Source organism: Camelus dromedarius, chromosome 15, assembly GCF_036321535.1.
Source record: "Camelus dromedarius isolate mCamDro1 chromosome 15, mCamDro1.pat, whole genome shotgun sequence".
NCBI classification, from domain to species: domain Eukaryota; kingdom Metazoa; phylum Chordata; class Mammalia; order Artiodactyla; family Camelidae; genus Camelus; species Camelus dromedarius.
This window is the reverse complement of record NC_087450.1, coordinates 12,299,045-12,319,448: the sequence shown is the minus strand read 5'-3', so window position 1 is coordinate 12,319,448 and position 20,404 is coordinate 12,299,045. Positions and strand designations below refer to the sequence as shown.

Here is a 20,404-nt window from a genome sequence, read left to right as displayed (position 1 = left end):
GAGAAAGTTTTCTCCTTGCATCGCACTAGCCTGCCAGCTGGACCTTAACGGTAACCTTCCGAGCCCCGAGTCACAGCTCCTGCACCTGATACATCCAAAAGGTGGCAGGAAGCCCTGCTGCCCCCCTCTTGCCCCTGGGTCTGCTCAATGCTCACGTGGAGGGTCCTGCCATGTGCTCCCCGCATGTCTGAGATGCCCGCAGGCCTGCATTGCCCACCCAGAGCAGCTCAGACTCCCCAGAGGTGTTTACAGGTCCAGCTGGCCCCTCACCTCCTGCTGGTTTCAGAGATGTTTGACGTCAGACCTGGTGCTGAGGTTATAAAAGGCGAATGAGGCTTTGGCTCCCCCATCCCAGATCCCCCTCCTTCTGTTTGTCTGACTCTCCAAGGTCATGGCTGAGCCAGGCTCCTCTCTGTTAGGCCCTCACCCCGCCCTGTACTCTCTTCCTGTAGAACATGGTCTGTTTTAGGGGTGGTCTCATTTCCTTCTGCTAGCCTGTGAGCAGCTTAAGCACCAGGACCAGGGCTCATGGTCATAAATTCGTAGGACAGGAAAGCCAGAAACCGAGGTTGATGGGGCCTGACATCTGCCTGTCAGATGAGGCCGTTTAGGTTAAGAGTGGTTAACAACCTGCCCAAAGTCACCCAGCCAGTTAGGAACAGAAAGAACCAGTTTCCTGGCCCGGTGGTCCTTCTCGGATGCAATGCTGCTTCCTTCGTGGCATCTATTAAAATGGGCAGGGCAGGTTTGCTGGATGAATGTGTGTGTGTGTGTGTGTGTGTGTGTGTGCTGGTGAACATGGGCACACCTGACCCTCCTACCCCTAGTCCAGGTCTCTGTCATGGGGGCTCCAAGTTCATTGTGCTGGTTGGTTGGCCAGGCTTATCAGGGCCAGAACCACCCCTGTGTCCTCACCCCACCCACAGCACCAGCCTATGACCCACCCCTGCCAGGTGTACCTGGGAAGCACGAGGGGGCTGGGAGGGGTGTTCACATTCAATTATGTGCCTTTCCTAATGAGCGTGTGACCTCCGCTGCCCTGCTGCTGGTCTGCGGGACTGCTCCACCCTTCATCTCTGTCGTCTGTGGAACGAGGGTAATGAGAGCACTTATCTTCTTGGGTTACTCTGTGGATCAAACCTGTTAATATCTCTGAAGAACAAGGCCTGGCTCCTGCTTTATAAGTGTTCGCTGTTACTGCCGTCATTTCAGCCTCTGCTCCTAATGCAAGAGATTGCATGATCCAGAGGAGTACTGGGAGCGTTTAGATGCCTGATCTGGGAGAAGAGCTTGCCGAGGCTCAGAGCTGAGAGCAGTCAGGAAGGGCTTCCTGGAAGGGGTGGGCTTTGGCGAGTCGGGGAAAATTTGTGTTGGTGGGAAAAAAGGAAGAAGAGCTTACGGAAGAGGCATGGTAGAGATGATGGCGATGGGGAATCTGAATTTTAAGCCCGGAACTTGTGGACAACGAGGATTCCCCTACAGAGAGTGAGGGCCTGACGGCCAGAAGCAGTGTGTCTGAGCTGGGGTGAGGCTGCGGAGTTAACAGCTTCCCCAGGCACCCAGGCAGTCCTGCCATCTCTTGCTCACTCAGCCCTGGCAACTTTTTTGTCTCCTCTTTCCGGGGCAGACGCTGGCAGGGCCCCGAACCCACACCTGGGCCCAGTGGAGGAGCGTCTGGCCTTGCACGTCCTCCAGCAGCAGGGCCTGGTCCCTGAGCACGTGGAGTCCCGGCCCCTCTATAGCCCCCTGCAGCCGGACATCGAGCAGGTAGGACCCCCATCCTCGGGCCCCAGAGCCCCTGACCCTAGGGACAGCGTGGATATCCCAGAGGCACTGATGGGGACCTCAGAGTTTGGCGAATGCCTCCTTGTGCTGTTTCTCCACAGTGTGAGCGGTCACCACTGGTGGCCTGTGAGGGGACCTCTTGAGCCTGGCCTCCCCCGGCCTCCCTGCAGCCCTTAGGGCCTGGGGGACGGGCCTGAGCCTCCTCCATCTCCGTGAGGCCAGACCTCTGCTGTGCACACGGGCAGCTCGTTCAGCCAGGCCCTGGGTGTCCTCCTCCGTCACCGGTCAGTGACATCCCAGATGGCCGGCCCTGCGCTGGCTGCAGTGGGGATCTCAGGCAGGGCGACTGGCCCGGGTGACAGAGCAGCAGAGCAGTCCTCAGGAGGGCCGGGGACGCACCCAGGCAGAGGTGGGGTGAGCCGAGGGACCTCGGGCCCGGGGCTGAGATGGGCGGCTTCCTGGAGCAGGTGAGCTCAGTGCTGGGGTTTGGAGCAGGAGGAGGAGAGAAAAGGCTACAGGCAGAGACCGGCCGAGGCAGCCATGAAGGTGCCTTTGTGGCCACCCAGAGAGCATCCTCACTGCTGTTGCAAACCGAGCTCTCCTCCCCTTGGCGGTGTGGCCACCAGCTCCCCAGGGTGGCACCGCAGGTGTTGAGACATCAGCCCTTCCATGCTCTAGCCGTTTGAACCTGAAGAAGTTACATCAGCCCCCGCTCCTTCCTTTGTTAAGTTGGGGCAGTGATGACAGCTGACCTGCAGAGAGGGAGGGAGGTGAGGGCTGGCAGGCAGTGTGGTTTCCTGCCGTGGAAAACCTGAGCCCCCTATGACTAAACTGTGCTGTCTGACCCTCCATGACTGTGGGCACCATTCCCTCGGCTGGGGTGCCCCTCTCCCCTTTTCCACCTGGCACACTGAAACTCAGCCCACGTCACCACGCCAGGAAGCTGCCCTGACCTCTGACCTCCAGGCACTGCCCAAGTCATCGGCCGGAGGGGTGGTGGGCTTCGCCTGTGGTTGGCCCTGTAGTCCTGTTGAGGCCCCTCCCCAACAGGGGGTGGGCCTCTGCGTGGCAGGGCCATTTCCCTGTCCTGTGTGCTGACCATCTGGCACGGAGCAGGTGGTCGGGGGATGTTGGCTGCATGAAGAGGGTGGTAAGACAGCCGGGTTGTGTCTCCCTAGGGGAAGCTGCAGATGTGGGTCGACCTGTTTCCTAAGGCCCTGGGGCGGCCGGGACCTCCCTTCAACATCACCCCACGGAGAGCCAAAAGGTGATGTCCCCCAGCCTGGGCTCAGAGCTGAGCAGGGTGGCGGGTGGGACCAGGAGGTGGCTTTTGGGCTGGGCTTTGGGTGGCTCAGACCTCACCATTGTATGGGCCTGGCCGGCTGTCCAGCCAGGCAAGCTTCAGACTCTTGGCTGAGCTGACTTCTTGGCCTCTCAGTCCGCGTGACTCTGAGTCACCTTCTCTGCAGGTTTTTCCTGCGCTGTATTATCTGGAACACCAAGGATGTGCTCCTGGACGACCTCAGCATCACCGGGGAGAAGATGAGCGACATTTATGTGAAAGGGTAGGGAGTCACCCTCCACCCCCCAGGTCCCAGCTCCACGGCGTCACCCCTGCGTCCCCTGGGATGGTGCTCGGTTGGGAAACAGGGAGCCCTGTCGTTGGGAAGGGGAGAACAAGAAAGGGAGGGATCTTATGGGAGTGGCCCCCACCTTTAGGGAGTTGTTCCCTCACCAGAGTTCTTCTGCATTAATTTTTGAGTTGAACTTACAAAGTTTGAAGATGTCCCTCGAGGGAGAAGCTAGAAGATTTTAACATTTATGGCACAATTTGGTACATCATGATTTCTTGGGGATTATTTTTTCTTTATCGTTTACTAAGTTCATTGACTTTAACCCTTTGTTTGTTTACGTTGAGGATGCACCTTGGGGTGGAAACCTTAATTCACAATATTCTCTAAAATGTGTATGTCTAGTTGGATGGTTGGCTTTGAAGAACACAAGCAAAAGACAGACGTGCATTACCGGTCCCTGGGAGGTGAAGGCAACTTTAACTGGAGGTTCATTTTCCCTTTTGACTACCTGCCAGCCGAGCAAGTCTGCATCATCTCCAAGAAGGTGAGTGTCATTCCTGTCCCCAGTGGTGCTAGTCCCAGTGCTGTCAAATGTCAGCGGGATCACACCACCAGTTAACAGCCCTGCCCTTGTCAGACTCTCGCCGCTGCCCCACCACTGTTGCAGTCACCACGGCCATCACTGCGTGACAATCACCACCATTGGACAGTGTCACCACCACCACCACCACCATTGTCCCATCACTGGTGCCACTACTGTAGCTTCCACCACTGCTCCTATGACTGCTAAAGCCACCACCCCATGTCGCCATCCCCTCTTCTCCTTCCACTTCTGCCACCATTGCCATGATTAGCATTGTCGCCATCCCACAACCACCCCCACACCAGTGCCCCAACCATAATATGTAGTTAAGTCCAAATCCTAACAAACCACACAGCAGGAAGGGCCGTGGGGTCCAAGTGGGGAGAACATCGGTAGGGAAACCCTGCACGGTCATCAGAGGGCAGTGGGGCAGGCCCCATAGGGACAGCGGCCCTAGAGGGCTGGGCTGGCCTGCCGATCGGGCCGTCTTTGGATCCGGTGCTGCTTCGCCAAGTCCCCGCGGCTACCTTCTCTCTCACATTTCTGTGCCTGGGGCCTGTGGCCACTGTCCAGGCTGCGTAGTCACTGGGAGGGGCTCTGCCCTTCCAGGCCCGTCTCTTTCTCAGATTCAGAGACCTCAGCTCTTTGTGGGGCAGCATCTCCGAGTTTGGGTCTCATCTGGGCCATGAACTCTTTTCTCCTGAGATAGGAGGGTCCCGAGGTGGGTGGTGGCCCCAAACGTGCCCTTGGGGAGCAGCGCCCAGGGCAGGTGGGAGGGGGCTGTGGGCGGTCAGCTGCCTGGAGGCGGAGGGCCCCTCTGTTGCTGCTGCCCGCCTAGAATCCCTTCCACTTGCGGGCGCTCTCCTGCTCCGCAGGGAGAGTGCCTCTCTGGTGCTTACGTCCTGCTGGTCTGATTTCCTTCCAGAGGTGGCGCAAGGCTTCGAGCTGCAAAGCTTCTGTGACTCTTCTCTCTGTCCTGATTGCGTGGCTTAAAGAAGGGAAATGCATGGTGTAGTTCAGCTGCCTTGGGCCTCTTAACTCTCTTCATGACATCTTTTCCATGTGACCCCTTCCCCACACAGCATCATCTGCACTGTAGAGAAACCAGAATGTTCCACTGAACATTCTGAAGCCATCGAACAAAAGAAAACGTGGGTTAAGCAAGGTTAATGCGTTCTTCCATCCAGGGATCGCTGCACAGCGCCTGCCGGAAAGCAGAGTTTAGCCACAACCCCGGATGCTATGCAGTCAAGGAAAGCCTAGCCTGTTTGTGGGTTTAATTTTGTTTGTTCTGCCCAGTGTGTTTGTGTATCACAAGATGTTTCCATACAAAGCAAACGCTGCATGTGCCGGGGAGATCTCCAGGTCAAACAGCACCTGTCCTTGCTGAGGACAGAGGGGATGGGGAGGAGTGGCCGGGACCACCTCCCGTGCTCGCCAAGCCCCACAAGAGGCAAGGTGTGGATGGGGAATGGCAGCTGAGAGATGCCAAACTGGCCTGCTCACATGGGAGGCGGGGCCGCCTATTCGTTGTCACAGGTGGAGATGTGGGCAAGGAGTCCCAGGAAGCAGAGGCTTCTGTTTTTTCTACAAAGTAGGGAGAGAGAATCTCCTGGCACTGTGGCAGGTGACTTAGACAAATGAGAAAGGCTGGAAGTAGTTATCATGCGGAGTGAGGGAGAAAAAAGGGGCAAGTGAGGACAAGAGAGCTAACAGGTGGTACCCGGCAGTTTTGAGGGCCCCGCTGGGGTCACTGATGAAGAATTTGAGGTGGCACCATTCTGGCCACCATGGGTTTCATCTCTGCACTATAGACACCAGCAAGGAAGGAGAGAGTTGGGCTGACCCACGGTGGAGTTCCAGAGGAAGAGAGGGGCTGAGGGAAGGGACCAGTTGGCTTAATGGCCCCAAGGCCTGGGCTAGCCTTGGAAGAATGAGAAGACCATGGGAGATGCTGGGTTGGGAGGACAAAGGAGTCCAGGAGAGGCACATGGGGAGCTGGGAGGGCTGAGGGAACGGGAATTCCACCCGCGTGGCTCCGGGAGAATGGCTGGAGGGAGGGGTGGCAGAGGTCAGGAGAGGAGGTTGAGAAACAGTCAGGGGGTCCTGAAGTCAACCAGGAAAGTGAGGGAGGGACTAGCTGGACAGGAGACAGAGCCAGCAGGTCCCTCTGGGAGAAAGGGCTCTGGGAGACAAGGGGTGATGTACCCCCCGGGGGAGGCACCAATTGAAGGTCTGAGTCTGGGGTGGGTGAGTGCTGGGCACCGCACAGCCTCTGGGCGCCCCGGTCCTGCCGCAGAGCCAGCCCTCTGCCGAGGGGTTCAGGGCCTCTGGCAGGCAGGCCCTCCAGGGACCCCATTAACCAGACGAGACTGTCGTAAAGTACAAGGTCTCCTTTCATCCGGCTGCTTTGAACCACCGCTGGTCGCCCCGGCCGGCTCCCCACCTGGAGCCCAGCACACCCACCGGGGCCTGCCTGCGCGTCAGGCACCCACCCTGCAAATAAACAGCTAGTAAAAGGGCCCAGACCGGGAGCATAATGAGTGCCTGGGACCTGGGGGGCCATTCCCCAGGCTGGAGCCCCAGCCCAGCTGCTCCCACCAGGGGCCGTTTGAACCTCTGGCTCATTACTGAGCCCATAAACCAGGCCGGCCAGAGGCATGGAAGATGCTGGCGGCCTGTGCAGGCGGGTCTGCGGAGCTGGCCATAAAAGGCCCGCCAGAGGAGGGAGGCACCTGCAGGAGAGCAGGGGCCTGGAAAAGGGGGAGGCACCAGATGGGGGCTGGGAGCCAGGGGCCAGGTGGGAACCTGAGCCCCTTCACCAACAGGGGCCGCAGTCCAGGCTGCAGCCGGCGACTTTGCAAGGTGATCATTCCCAGGGGCCACTGGCCACAGTCTTCAGTGTGGGAGCTCTGTGGGGTCCGCGTGATCTGGAGTGGTCATAAGCGGGGCAGCAACGCTGTGTGCACAGGGGCCCCGGGGCCAGACAGGCCCTACATGTTGAGCAGTGCTCCCCGACCTGCCATAGAGTCTCTCCCCCTGATGCTGGATCTAGGCCCCTGCTGGGACCTGGCGCTCAGGACTGGCCACCCACCATCTGTAGGGTGGTCAGAATGTTTCCTCCCCTGGCCACCCACTCAGAGAAAGCTGCAGTGAATGGACAGAGACAGGTGTGGCAAGGCCCCAGGGACGGCCCTTTGGGTTGAGTGTGGCTGGACCCAGGGGTGATCTAGGCCTCAGCAAGCCCACTCCCCACCTGTCAGCAGCTCCACGAGGCCTCTGGAAAGAAGCCCAAGACGATGCTGTTCCAGGCTGACTGGTCTGGAGTGGGGGGAGGGGAGAGCGAGGGGTGGGGAACTTTCCAGCGCCGGGGGCTTTTGATTTGCTCTGGGGCAAGCTCTTGGAAGTGAATGTGGGGTGGGGACTCACAGCAGTGTGTTGGGGAGGCCCCCAGGGTCCTAGCTAGCCCATCCTGTCCCAAGATCACATGGGCAGAGCAAGATTAACTGGTGAGAGTAGGACTCTGGAACCTGACTGCCTGGGTTGGAATCTAGCGTGCCACTTCCCAGCTGTGTGACTTGGATAAATTACTCACCTCTGGTTTCCTCAGCTGCAAGGATAGTATCTCCCTCATAGGCTGTTGGAAGGATAAATGATTTCATAGTGGAAAAGGCCTAGTGTGTTAGATGTGTAATATTAATGTTGTTTTTATTAGCTGTCAGACCTTGGGCAAATTCTTATCTTCTCCAAATCTTTGTTTCATCATCTGTAAAATGGGAATGAGAACCTTGACTCGCGGGATTTCGAGGATTAAAGGAGTGACCTGATGTGCAGTAAACCTGCATGGTACCCTCCTGGGCCCTCGTCTGTCCTGGGGTCTCAGCAGTCTTCCTGCCAGCGCCTGGCTCTGGCAAGTCCCTAAGGGATGTCCCACTCTGCTACCTCCTCCAGGCAGCCTTCCAGGCTGGAAGGGACCACTGCCTCTCTCTAATCCTGCTTCCCTGCTTCCTCCTCTGGGCCAGGATGCTTTCTGGAGGCTGGACAAGACCGAGAGCAAGATCCCAGCACGAGTGATATTCCAGATCTGGGACAACGACAAGTTCTCCTTTGATGACTTTCTGGGTGAGCACCATTTTCGGTCAGCACCAGCCTGCACCAGAACCCCTGCTGTGTGCGTGTGCCACTCTTGGGCCTTTTGGGAAGGCTGGTGGGAAGCTCAGGGAGTTCGGGGTCACTGGTCCCTGGCACTGAGTGAGGTCCATGACATAGAATAGTGCCAGGGTGGTCAGAGTGGACAGCAGGGTGGCCTGTCCCCAGAGGTGGCATTGAGCGCTGCGCCAGGTTGGATGGTGGGACTCAGGTGAGGAAGAGAGGAGAAGGGGAAGGCAGTGCAAGCGTGAGCTGGCCTTCCCTAGCTGACTGGCCCCACACTTGACAGGACACCCCCTCCCCGAGTCTAGACGAGTCTAGTGAGTGAGGGGCTTAAATCAGTGCCCTTTCATCCCAGTTACTAACTGATAAATGAACACACCCAGTCCATCCCCAGAGCCCTAGACAGGACTCTGGTTGGGGAGAAGTGTGCTGAAACCCTGACTAGGGGGCAGGGAGCACTGGGTTGGAGGAGGAGGTGGAGACGAGCTCTCGCAGGGGTGAGACGTGGGGCCGTGAGCCCATCACAACTGTAAAAGTTAACTGGGAGAAGGTGGGCTGTCCATGCAATGGGATGTTATTCAGCCACAGAAAGAAGTGAAGTACTGACTCATGCTACATGGGTGAGCCTTGAAAACATGCTAAGTGAAAGAAGCCAGACACAAAAGGATAAATATTGTACAATTCCGTTTACATGAAACGTCTGCAATAGGAAATCCACGGAGACAGAACGCGGTCGCCAGGCATTGGGAAGAGCGGGGTTGGGGAGTGACCGCTAATGGGAATAGGGTTTCTTTGGGGGGTGATGAAAATATTCTGGAATTAGTGCTGGTGGTTTTGCACAACTCTGTGAATATACTAAAAGCCACTGAGTTGTACACTTTAAAATGGTTAAAATGGTGCATTTTGCTCTGTGAATTTCACCTTGGTGAAAAAACACAATGAACCCAGGAGAAAGGCAACCCAGGAAGTCACAAGTCCTGGGTTCTAATTCCGCTCTGCCACCTGGGAGCGGGTGGGCTTGGACGAGTCACTGGAGCCCTCCTTGGTGGCCCTTGATTGCAGAATCTGCTGAGCCCATGGGCCCCTGCAGAGGACGTTCTGAGGAGCAGCCCCAGCAGGAATGGGGAGGAGGGCTGCCTGCCCGTCGGGCTGATCATCAGCCCGGTCACTGGTGACGGGAGGACTGGGAGCTGCTCCGGGACTTCCTTGTAAAAGATTCAGGGTGTCAGAATCACAGTGCCAAACTGGACTTTTGTTATTTTATGTATTATTCTGGGATACATAATCTCCTATAGAATAATTAGAATCCAGAGTAAGCAATGCCTCCCCTTCCTGTTTTATTATAGAGTCAGCACCCAGAGATAATGGCCACTGATGCTTTGGCGTGTGTTATTTCTCTCACAAGCAAACACATAGATGTTATATGTGTATTTGATACATATATACACATATATGTATGCCTTACAGATAGCAAAATAGGTTTATATTATACGTACTGTTTTATATCTTGATTTGGGGGGAAAACTTGGTATTTTAAGAGCATTCTTTCCATCAGGAGTTATTTATCTGACATTTGCACCTGCACCATCATACTTCATGTCCCGCCTGACGGCCCGTCGCCCAGATGGACCTTGTCCTGCCTCACTAACTCTCCCTCACCCCACGGGGCTCTTCTCCAGGACCTCCTGTGTGACACGCATCACACCCTAGGCATATGTCTTTGGACCCTTTGTAATATCTTTCTTGAACTCTAAGCAACGGATTTTGAGAGTCTTTGTACATTTTAGTGGCTTTTGAAGCATTTTGTTCAGTTGCCCTCTAGAGAGATTGTGCATTTTAAAAATTCCCGCCTGTGCCCTGTTTGACTCTAAGGGCAGCGTTTTCCCTAAACTTTTGCTACCAGTGTTATCTTTTTTTCCAAAAAAATTGCCAATATGATGCCTCATTTTTACCTTCCTCTGCATGTCTTCATTACTTGTAAGGCAGAACTTTAAAAGTGTATTTATTATCCACATTATTGATGGGATTTTCTTTGTCATGGTTTTGAGATGTTCATCTTTTACTATTGATTTTCAGAGCCTTTTCTATAGTAAGGATACATTCCAGGTCACTTCTCCGTGTTTCACTTTTTGATTTTCTATGGGCTCTTTTTCGCCTGCAGACTAAAAAAGTTCTTTAGCATCAGTCTGTCAATCTTTCCTTTATGGAGTGAAGCTTTAGAAAATTAATTTTAAAACGATAAAACCCCTGCATTTTATTGAATGAGAAAACAATGCCCAAAATAAAATTAAACAGACTCATCTTTTGTTTTTGGAAATAAAAAGAAGACTACTAGAACGACTACTTTTTAATTGTAGTCAGTTTACAATTTCGTGTCAGTTTCTGGTGTGCAGCATAATAGTTCAGTCATACATATACGTACATATACTCGTTTTTATATTCTTTTTCATTTTAGGTTACTACAATATATTGAATATAGTTCCCTGTGCTATACAGTATAAACTTGTTTATCTATTTTATATACAGTAGCTAATATCTGCAAATCTCAAATTCCCAGTTTATCCCTTCCCACTCCCTTCCCCCCCGGTAACCATAAGTTTATTCTCTACGTCTGTGAGTCTGTTTCTGTTTTGCAAATAAGTTCATTTGTCTTTTTTTTTTTTTTTTTAGATGCCACATATGAGTGATATCATATGGTATTTTTATTTCTTTTACTGGCTTACTTTACTTAGAATGACGACCTCCAGTTCCATCCATGTTGCAGCAAATGGCGTTGTTTTATTAAAAAACTACTACTTTTTAACTCCACAAAAGTTATCTTTTTTTATTTGATGTCTGTGTATGTTGTGAAATGATCACCACATTAAGTCACATGGTTAAACATTTTTTTCTTGTGATGAGATCTACTCTTTTAGCAACTTTCAAATATACAATACAGTGTTATTATTTCTTTTTTATCCCTCCATAATGTATTTTCTAATCACTGTTTTGCTTTTTTTGAATATTTATTACTTTTAGTTAAGATCTACAGTTTAGCCATTGAGCAATAATCCTGTTTCTCTACAGTCTTTATGAAGATCATGCTGGGATAATTTTGTGTGCCTGTGCATATGTAGACTATATATGTATTGTATATAGGGTTTAATGTCCTGACCTTTACTTAATATTATATTGGGACCATATTTAAAGTGGGATATAAACATTCATCTATAGCTGAGGGATGGGGAGATGTGTGGATGGGTGGATAGATAGATGAATGTTGACGCAGAGTTCAACAAATGCTAGATGGAATGATACAATCAGTGGATATTTGCAGTAACTGAGCATTCCACACTGAAACAAATCTAGTCTCTTTTGCATGGGTTTCAAAACTTTCTTTAATTTGGCCCCAGAATGTATTTTTTAGTTGTGTCCCTCACTTGCTCCCGTCAGTGTCCTATGCTTCAGTCCCATTGACTTCATCATGTTGTTGGAATTGGATTAGGTGAAACCACATGAAACTGCTGTTTTTCTATGTCAAAAATAGTTAAATACCAGCATTTTCATATGGCTCAACCTAAGGTGGAGCTACTCCAGGGGAAGATGGATAAAATGGATGAGTAGATGAAGTACAGGAAGACAGCTGCTTGGATTACTAGGCGGGCAGATGAAAAAATTGGTGGATGAACCACAATGAGATAATACACTTATTTAAAAAAAAGCAAAAACTGGAAAATAACAAGTGTTGGAGAGGTTGTGGAGAAACTGGAACTCTTGTACATTGCTAGTTAAAAGGTGGAACTAACCCGAGTGCCAATCAACAGATGAATGGGTAAACAAAATGTGGTATATACATACCATGGAATATTATTCAGCCATAAAAAGGAATGAAGTACTGATACGTGCTGCAACATGGTTGAATCTGGAAAACTCATTATGCCAAGTGAAATAAGCCAGACACAAAAAGACAAATAGTTCATGATTCCACATATCTGAACTCTCCAGAACAGGCTTATTCATGGAGACAGAAAGTAGATTAGAGGTTCCCAGGGGCTGAGAGGAGACGGGGATGGCGAGTTACTACTTAATGGGTGCAGAGCGCTGTTTGGGGATGAGGAAGTTTTAGAAATAGGTAATGGCAGTGGTTGCACAATATCGTGACAATATCCTAATCCAATCCAATATCGTGATGCCACTGAGGTACACATTTGAAAATGGTTAAAATAACAAATTTTATCTTATATATATTTTACTACAATAAAAGCAATTCAAAGAATTGATGGATGGTAGGTGTTGACCATGGCTGAATGAATGGATTTGTGCATAGTAAGATGAATAGTTGAGCAGGTGGGAAGCTCTGTTAAGGGCAAATCAAGAAGGGGGGACTAACAGGTGTATGGATGCGTGAATAGACGGTTGGGAAGCTGTATGGATGGAATGAGAGGCAATGGGTGGGGAGCTGGGGATTGAGCCATGGGGCCAAGCCCATCGATAGAAGCTGAAGAGATGGCTGTGAGTTTTTCTGAACCTGCCCAGCCCCAGGGTGGCCCTAGGCTGGCAGTGACTGAGAAACCTCGGGCCAAAGAACCCTCCCCTGCCACAGGCTCTTTGCAGCTGGACCTCAACCGCATGCCCAAGCCCGCCAAGACAGCTGAGAAGTGCTTCTTGGACCAGCTGGATGACACTTTCCACCCGGAGCGATTTGTGTCCCTTTTCGAACAGAAAACAGTGAAGGGCTGGTGGCCCTGTGTGGCGGACGAGGGTGAGAAGAAGATGCTGGCGGTAAGTCTGCTCCCTCCGGCCGGTTGGGGTGCGGGGGGCTCTGTCATGGAAGTCCCTGGGCACGGATGTGCTCCTGTCCCTCTCTCCTGCCCTCCCCCTGTGTTTCTCTAGATACTGTGCCTCTTTCCTGATGGTTCCCAGCCTTCCTCTCCTTGAAGCTCGCATCCCAGGGAAGCCTGTTTAAATCAAAAGATGCCTTAGTCTCCTGTGGACCCTGTTTAGTTTATACTCTGCTCCTTGGTCTTCCCAGTGACCGGTGTCCTGGGCTGGGCTTCCTGAGGACAGGGGTCGTGCCGCTCCCATTTGAGCAGGACCCTACAAGGGACTGTCTTGGTACTAATCTCCCAGCCAGAGGTCTGCTCAGGGGTGTGACGGGGGACCATCGAGAACTGTCCTTCCTCTGCAGAGGAGGTAAATGACTAATGATGTATTAGTGTCCCCCCGTATCCGTTGGGGATTGGTTCCAGAAACCTACTCATACAAAAATGCACAGATGTTCAACCTGGTTGGCCCTCAGTGGTTGGTTGAATCCGCAGATGCAAAACTTGCCAATAAGGGGGTGGGGGTGACTGCTATTTACTGGAAACAATCTGTGTATAAGTGGATCTGCGCAGTTAAAACCCGTGTTGTTCAAGGGTCAATTGTACCTAGAAATGGCAGGCAGCCAGTCAACCCCCAGAGTGGCCCTTGAAATCAAATATCCATGTTGGATAAGAAATTATAACCATTAACAAGAAATACTAACACCTCAAGAGAAAAATGAGCAAAGGGCTCGCATAGATAATACACAAAGTACAGGAGGCCATTAAATATATTAAATGTTCACTCCCCCTAGTAATGAAATAAAGGAATGTTTTAAAATGTGAAAACATTTCTTATGTATTATATTAGAATTTTTAAAAACTGGAACTGCTCAAAAAAACAAAACAAAACAAAACAAAACCCATCAAGTTGTATGCCTTCAATAGATACAATTTTAATTTGTCAGCCATGTCTCAAGAAAGCTAAAAAAAAAAAAAGCCCAAACTAAAACTGCTCATTGCTGGTGAAGATGGCAGAGAGACAGGGCCCTCATTTACTGCTACTGAACAGGCTAATGATTCTAACCACTTAGGGAAACAATTTGGCAATACATAGCCAGAGACTTAACATCTTTATGCTCTTGAAATTTGACATCCCACTTCTAAAATCTCTCCAAAAGAAATAATCAAAGAAAATTAAAAATTTAGTTTTTGGGGGTGTTACAGCATAATTCATAACAGCAAAGAGTTGGAAACAACCTAAAGGAACCAAAAGAAATTGTTTAATTATGGTCAACCATTGCATAAATGTTTTATAGCAATTAAAAGCAAATTTGAAAGAATGTAAACATATAAAAAATGTAATACATTCCTAAATGAAAGAAACAAGCTATCGAACTATATATATATATACACAGATATATATGAGCAGAGAAAAACAGCCCTGATGCATAAAGTATTGAGTGCTTGTCTCCACATAGCAGAAGTTCGGTTGAGTATCTCCTTTCTTTATACATCTCTATAGTTCTGAAATGTTCTATAAAGAGCAGGTACTTTTATAATCAGATCCTCTTACATCTTTTTAAAAAGATATTATAAAGTGGCCCATACATCTGTCCTGGCCTGGCTCCTGTCCAAGCCACAGGGCAGAGCCTTTGTGCCCCTGACCAGGTCCCTCTTGTCCCCACAGGGCAAGCTGGAGATGACCTTGGAGATCGTAGCGGAGAGTGAGCACGAGGAGCGTCCGGCTGGCCAGGGCCGGGATGAACCCAACATGAACCCGAAACTCGAGGACCCAAGGTTGGTGCCCAGCCCCTGACCCCTGATGCCCAAGGGGACTGGGAGGCATGGCCAGAGTACAGGAGGCCCACTGCATAGCCACGCAGAGGTCCCAAGGCCCACAGGGCCCAGAGGGGGACGTGACTCATCCGAGGGCACACTGTTAGGTGGCAGGTGACAGACATCATTTCCGGGGCACACCGGGCATCTCAGCTGATTCAAGAAGCAGGCGCTGTTGGCAGCGGTTGGTTGTAGGCCCAGCGTGCTGTCATACAGCATGTGAATGTCAGGTTATGGAACCTTCCCTGCTGGGGAATCGTTAATTTGCATCCCCACCTTACAGATGAGGAAACAATCTCAGCAAAGTTAAGTAAGGTCATTCTAAGGAAAGTGGTGAAGCTGAAATTCTCCCACCTGGTCTGATTAGCTCTGGAGCCTGATCAAAGTCTTTCCTCTGACCCAGCTGCCTTCCATGGCCCTCCTGTGGTTGGGGCTGCATTTGCTGGGTTTTTCTCCTCGACTCAAGTCAGACTTCAGACAGACGGCATGCTTTATCACAGTGCTGTCCTGAGTGCCACGGGCTGGCAGAGCTGTGAGAGGCACCCCTGCCCAGGGATGCTGGGATCTGGGTGGAAAGACAGGAGAGACCCAGAAGCCCCAGCGGCATGCAGCCAGGCGTTAAAATGGCCATTACTGAGACACAAAATCCTGCTTGCTCTTTGAATTGTGAGGCTGACCTAGGGGAAGTTTTTGAGGTTCTTGGTTGCGAGTGAGAGAAAAACAGCCTTCTGGGTTCACTTCCTGCCATCCTTCCCTGGCCATGGACCAGCCGTGTGCATCTTGGCAAGTGGCTTAGCTTATCTGGGGCTCAGTGGGCCACAGCTCATCTAACGTGGAGCCCCTGAGGCTCTGCCCAGCTCCCAAACCTCCAGTTTGTAATTAAGTCCTGGGTCAGGAAGGAGAGAGCAGCAGGGAGGGTGAGCTGGACAGGGTGGCTGAGGATGTGCAGGGCTTGCCACCAGGAAGAGGAAGGGGTACTCACAGTGTGGCAGAGGCTGGGAGGAGGCGGGGATGCAGGTGCTGAGGGCTGGGTTTGGGGACTGGAGCTGGGGTCCTTGAGGCAGGGGTGGGATCCGTGGGTAGAGGGGGGCGCCCCGCTGACCTCTGGGATCTCTCTTGCAGGCGCCCTGACACCTCCTTCCTTTGGTTCACCTCGCCCTACAAGACCATGAAGTTCATCCTGTGGCGGCGGTTCCGGTGGGCCATCATCCTCTTCATCATCCTCTTCGTCCTGCTGCTCTTCTTGGGCATCTTCGTCTATGCCTTCCCGGTGAGCAGGCCTGACAGGGAGGCACAGGCCCGGTCTCGGAGGAGCTCCTGGTCTGATGCGGGAGGTACAGCCCTTGGCCTCCAGTAGCTCCTGGTTTCAGGGGAGTCTGTCATTGTCCTCAAAGCGCACCCCTTGTCTGGTGGAGAGCAGCAGCCTCTGTCCTTGGGGCGTCCATGGCCTGATGGGGGAGACGTGGCCCCTGCTCTCGGGAGCCCCCAGGCTGGTGGGGAGACCCTTGGGGAGCTCTTAGTCCAAGAGGGGGAATCTGATGGGGAGATGGGGAGACGCAGTGTCCTCAGCAAACTCCTGGAAAGTGTCATCAAGGTTGGCAGAAGGTGAAGCCCCTTGGGCAAGCATGGGCAGGGGAAGCTTCTTAAAGGAGGGTGTGGGTCTGGAAGGGAAGAGAAAGCGTGGATGGCAGAGTGGAGGAAACGGCTCCTGTTTGTGAAGATGGTGCCTGCTGAGGTCCAGAGCACAGGAGGACCTGGGGCTGGGAGAGAGTCTCAGTGCCCACCTGAGGACCCCGGGAGAGTGTGTCCTGTCTCCTGTAGCGGGGTGGGTGTGGGGCAAGGTGTGGGCGAGCAGAGGATGGGCCAGGAGCCTCTCACGGGCACAGTGGACACTGGGACGCCTTCTACCTGGTGAGAAGCCAGCAGCTGCCTGACTAAGGGTCACCAGGGCCACACTAGTGGGGGCGGCTGCACCCAGCAACAGGAGGCCAGGGGAGCCCCTCCGAGGGAGGAGGGTCTGGGCTCTGCCCTGCCCTGCTTCCCTGGCCCTCACAGCAGCCCCTCCGGGTCTATGGCACCTCAAACCTTGAAGGGATCACAGTGCTCCCAGGCTGACACCTGATTTTTAATGTTCTTTAATTTTTTGTTATTTTACTTTTTAATATGAAGACTTCAAACCCATATAAAAGTAGAGAGAATGGTTCAATCAACTCCATATCCCCCTAATTTGAATGGAAAGAAACAGACACCCAGAGAAAGGAGGGACCAGCTCAGGGCTGCAGGCAGTCTGTGCACAGCTCCCCATCTAGGGTTGAGGCCACAGTCCTGGTCAGGGCCAGGTCCCCGGCCAAGCACACTGTCCCCACAGCGGGCAGTGCTCTCCGGGAATTACTCACCTGTGAACTCTTTGCCCTGTGAATCCTTCAGGAGAAGGAGGGGGCTGGAGTGCGCTCTCCCGCTGTAGCTGGCGAGGCCTGGCACCAGCAGAATGTGCCTCCTACAAGGAAGAGTTAAAGCCACAGAGCCGTTCCCTTCAGGCCCTAATATCATGAGCAGTGGGAATAGCAGAGGGGACATCTGGTTTGGATGTCTGGGCCCCGGCTACCCTCTGGGCCCTAAGCGACAAAAGAGGGTCTAGAGCCAGGATGGCCATGACCTGGGGTCTGGAGTCAGGCCCAGGACTGCACCTCCATGTCCTCTGTGTCTCCTGCCTGGTGCAGGCCCTCATCTGGCCTGTCCTCAGGCTCACCTCCTCTCATTTGGGGTGTACCCAGCCATCGTTCGGGTCCAGGAGTGTGTCCAGGAGGCGAGGGCGTGTCGTGTGGTCGAGGGAGAGGGCGACGAGGCTCTGCTGCAGGGGAGTCGTCAGCCCGCAAGGAGACACGGTGAAGCCAGTGGACGAGGCGGGCACAGGGGACAGTCTAACGCTCCACCATGAGGCCGGGCCAGGGAGTTTGAGTAAAAGGGAGCTGGTGTAGACGCTGGCTCCTTGAGGAGGTGGTCTCAGGAGCATAGCTGCACCAGGGAGCTGGTAAGAAGTGCGGAGTCCTGGGCCAGCCCTTGGTCTGCTGGACTCCGTCTCGGGGACATAAAGGTCTGAGCGTCACTGCTGTATGGGACAGAGCTCTACGTGGAGTCAGGAGCTATTGGCTGGGTTTGGGCTCTGCCAGTGACTTCTGGTGACCGTGGCGGGGCCCTCTCATCCGTCTGAGAAAGGGGCTGGACTGGGTCAGCGCTGACCTGCTGTGTCTGGCGCTGGGGGTGGGGGAGCTCTGTGGCCTTCCCTGGGGTTGGGTGGGGTGCACGTCAAGCCAGATTTCTGCCGAAGAGCCGAGGGGGTGGGCAGGGACAGGCCCAAACATCACCACCAGCCTTCCTCTGCCCAGCCCTGCCCCTGGCCGGCCGGGTCCATCCTGCAAGGCGCTTGGGCAGCAGACCAGGCCTTCAGGGCCCTGGGGAAGGAGGCCCCGCTGCCTGGCTGGGAAGGAGGGAAGATTCCAGTCACTGCCAGCCTGCGATCCAGTGTCATCGCTAGGGCAGCCTCAGCCCCAGGCCCTGTGGGCAGGCCCTGGTCAGCGCCCTCCCCGTGTCCTGGGTCCCCAGCTAGCAGCAGCACTCTCCTTTGAGATCTTCTAGAAGTTGTCCTTTCAAATACCAAGCCTGCTTTCCCTCTCCCAGAGCTGGCATGTGAGGTCAGATCCTAGGTAAGGGGTCAGGGCTAGAGGCGTGGCCCGGCTCAGAGGCTGCAGACTGGTTTTGCTTCCAGCTTTTGCTCCAAGCTGGGCCAGGTTCTCCAATCACCTGGTGGTCCCAGACCCGTGACCCTCACCCGGCTTTCAGGTCTCGGTGGAGAGGGGCCCGAGGCCAGGCCTGCTCCCCGCTGTTGGCCTAATCCCCTGCCCTCTTGGAAATTCCCCTGGGAGAGGGACCAGGAGGGCAGCCTGTCCGATTCCCCCCAGCTCTCCCCCAGAGGCAGCCGGGAGCAGGGCCAGCGTGGGGAGGCAGGAGGCGATCTGGCGGGGAAGGAGCCGCGGCTTTGTTTCCAGAGTTGGCTTTCCCGGGCGGCGCTGGGGAACATGCTGTCCCAATTAGGAGCCCTGTGTTGTGTTGTATGTGTTTTCATGGTTTTGGGGGGAGGAAGGGGGAGGGGAGATTCCTGCCCAGTCCTGCAGCAGCCAGAGCTTAATCAGGGGTGACCCGTCTCTAGTGCTGACCTGAGTGGTGGGTCGTCCCCGAGCACCTCACCCCCCAACTCTCTGCGTTTTGAACAGGAGCGTGGTCGCCAATGGGCCCTGGGTTCCCATGGTGGGAGTGTGGTAGGCGGGTGGGGAGAATCAGAGCCATGCCTTCAGGCCACCTGTCTGATGGAAGCGGCCTCCTGGCTGCCAGCTGGAACCTGGGAGTGGGCCCTGGATTGATGGGGGAGAGGACAGGGCAGTGCAGGCCCTGGGTGAGGGTGTGAGTGGAGTTCAGGAGGGTGTGGGCTTGTGTGGCGGGAGAGCGTGGGGACGGTGGGGCGGTGAGGGCGAGGGGCAGGCGGTGGTTGAGTGCATAAGCCTCCTTCCCCTCTCCAAGTCCCCAGCAGCTGTCACCACATGTCCCTGCCTCCTCCCTCCCTCCAGAACTATGCTGCCATGAAGCTGGTGAAGCCATTCAGCTGAGGGCTCTCAGACCTGGGACTGGCTGCCTCCTCTGCCCAGCTCAGCTGATCTCCTCTGGACGTCCAGGCCTGACTCCTGCCAGGGTGCGCAGACAGACAGATGGACTGGCACGTGCTCCGAGTGTTGGTGACGTCGAGCCCCGGGATCTCCCCGCTTCATCATTTCTTTCTCCCCCACCAACGTTGTTTGGGATCAGCCCCGATGTATTTCAGTATAAAACAGTTTGAACCACGAAGCGGTGCTACTGTGTGTATCTCTGTGGTTCCTGAATAGGGGTGTCGGTGTAGGCCATGTGTCTGGGTGGGTGGTGTGAGGGGTGTGTACCATCTCTGGCTCAGTGTTCCCAGCAGAACTGTGTACCTTTCAACAAGACTGGTAGGGTGGACTGGGCTTTGAGCCATGGTGTTTGGCCTGCCTGGGGACCCAGAATGTTCTGCTCCAGGAATCCCCCCTCCCCACCCCCGGGCCTTCCTCCCTCAGGCATGGTCTCTTCCTTTCCCACGCTGCCCTTTGCTTGGGTGGGTGGTTACCTGTACCACGCCCGGGAAGAGGGTCCACTGTCTGCACATGGAGCCCCTTGGAAAGAGGTGGGCCAGAAGCTCTCCAGGCAGGGAGGGCTGCTGGACCCCTGGCTGTGACCTGGTCTCCCCTCCTCCTGGGATTTCTTGGGGTTCCATCCCTCTGTTTCCTCACCCTGCTTTCAAGATCCGGTCTAGACAAATGCACCTTTTTCTTGTGGTCTGAAGCATTGCAGTAGCTGTTGGTCTGACATCTCCTGCAGGAATCAGGCTTCGTCTACAGAAGCAGCAAGAACAGACTTAGAGAAAAAACAAAGAGCATGAAAACATCGTGTTTCCAGAATAGAGGCCTCTGCCTCTCTCGCCGGAGGGGCTGGAACTCTGGAGCACAGCCTGGCCGCCTCCCCTCCCGTTACCCAGGCAGGCTTCTTCTGTTTCTCGCTGTGAGCCTATTCCTGCGGCCCAGGCCCTAAGGCCCCAGGGTGATCCTTCCAGCCCCCTTGGCTCTTCA

At 53.7% G+C, this 20,404-nt stretch overlaps 1 protein-coding gene across 22 annotated transcripts in view; it reads left to right on the top strand.

Moving 5' to 3' along the window:
- DYSF (dysferlin) overlaps positions 1-19,610 on the top strand; it is a 201,700-nt gene extending 182,090 nt beyond the window's left edge. For all 22 annotated transcript variants that reach the window (XM_064494404.1, XM_010994650.3, XM_010994646.3 and 19 more), the window contains 9 exons: positions 1,628-1,767; positions 2,964-3,052; positions 3,255-3,350; positions 3,762-3,903; positions 7,965-8,064; positions 12,677-12,855; positions 14,566-14,675; positions 15,837-15,984; positions 19,337-19,610. In XM_064494404.1, the coding sequence (XP_064350474.1) occupies positions 1,628-1,767; positions 2,964-3,052; positions 3,255-3,350; positions 3,762-3,903; positions 7,965-8,064; positions 12,677-12,855; positions 14,566-14,675; positions 15,837-15,984; positions 19,337-19,375 (1,043 nt within the window). In that variant the 3' untranslated portion in view covers positions 19,376-19,610. The remainder of the gene's footprint in view (positions 1-1,627; positions 1,768-2,963; positions 3,053-3,254; positions 3,351-3,761; positions 3,904-7,964; positions 8,065-12,676; positions 12,856-14,565; positions 14,676-15,836; positions 15,985-19,336) is intronic.
- The last annotated feature ends 794 nt before the right edge of the window (positions 19,611-20,404 follow it).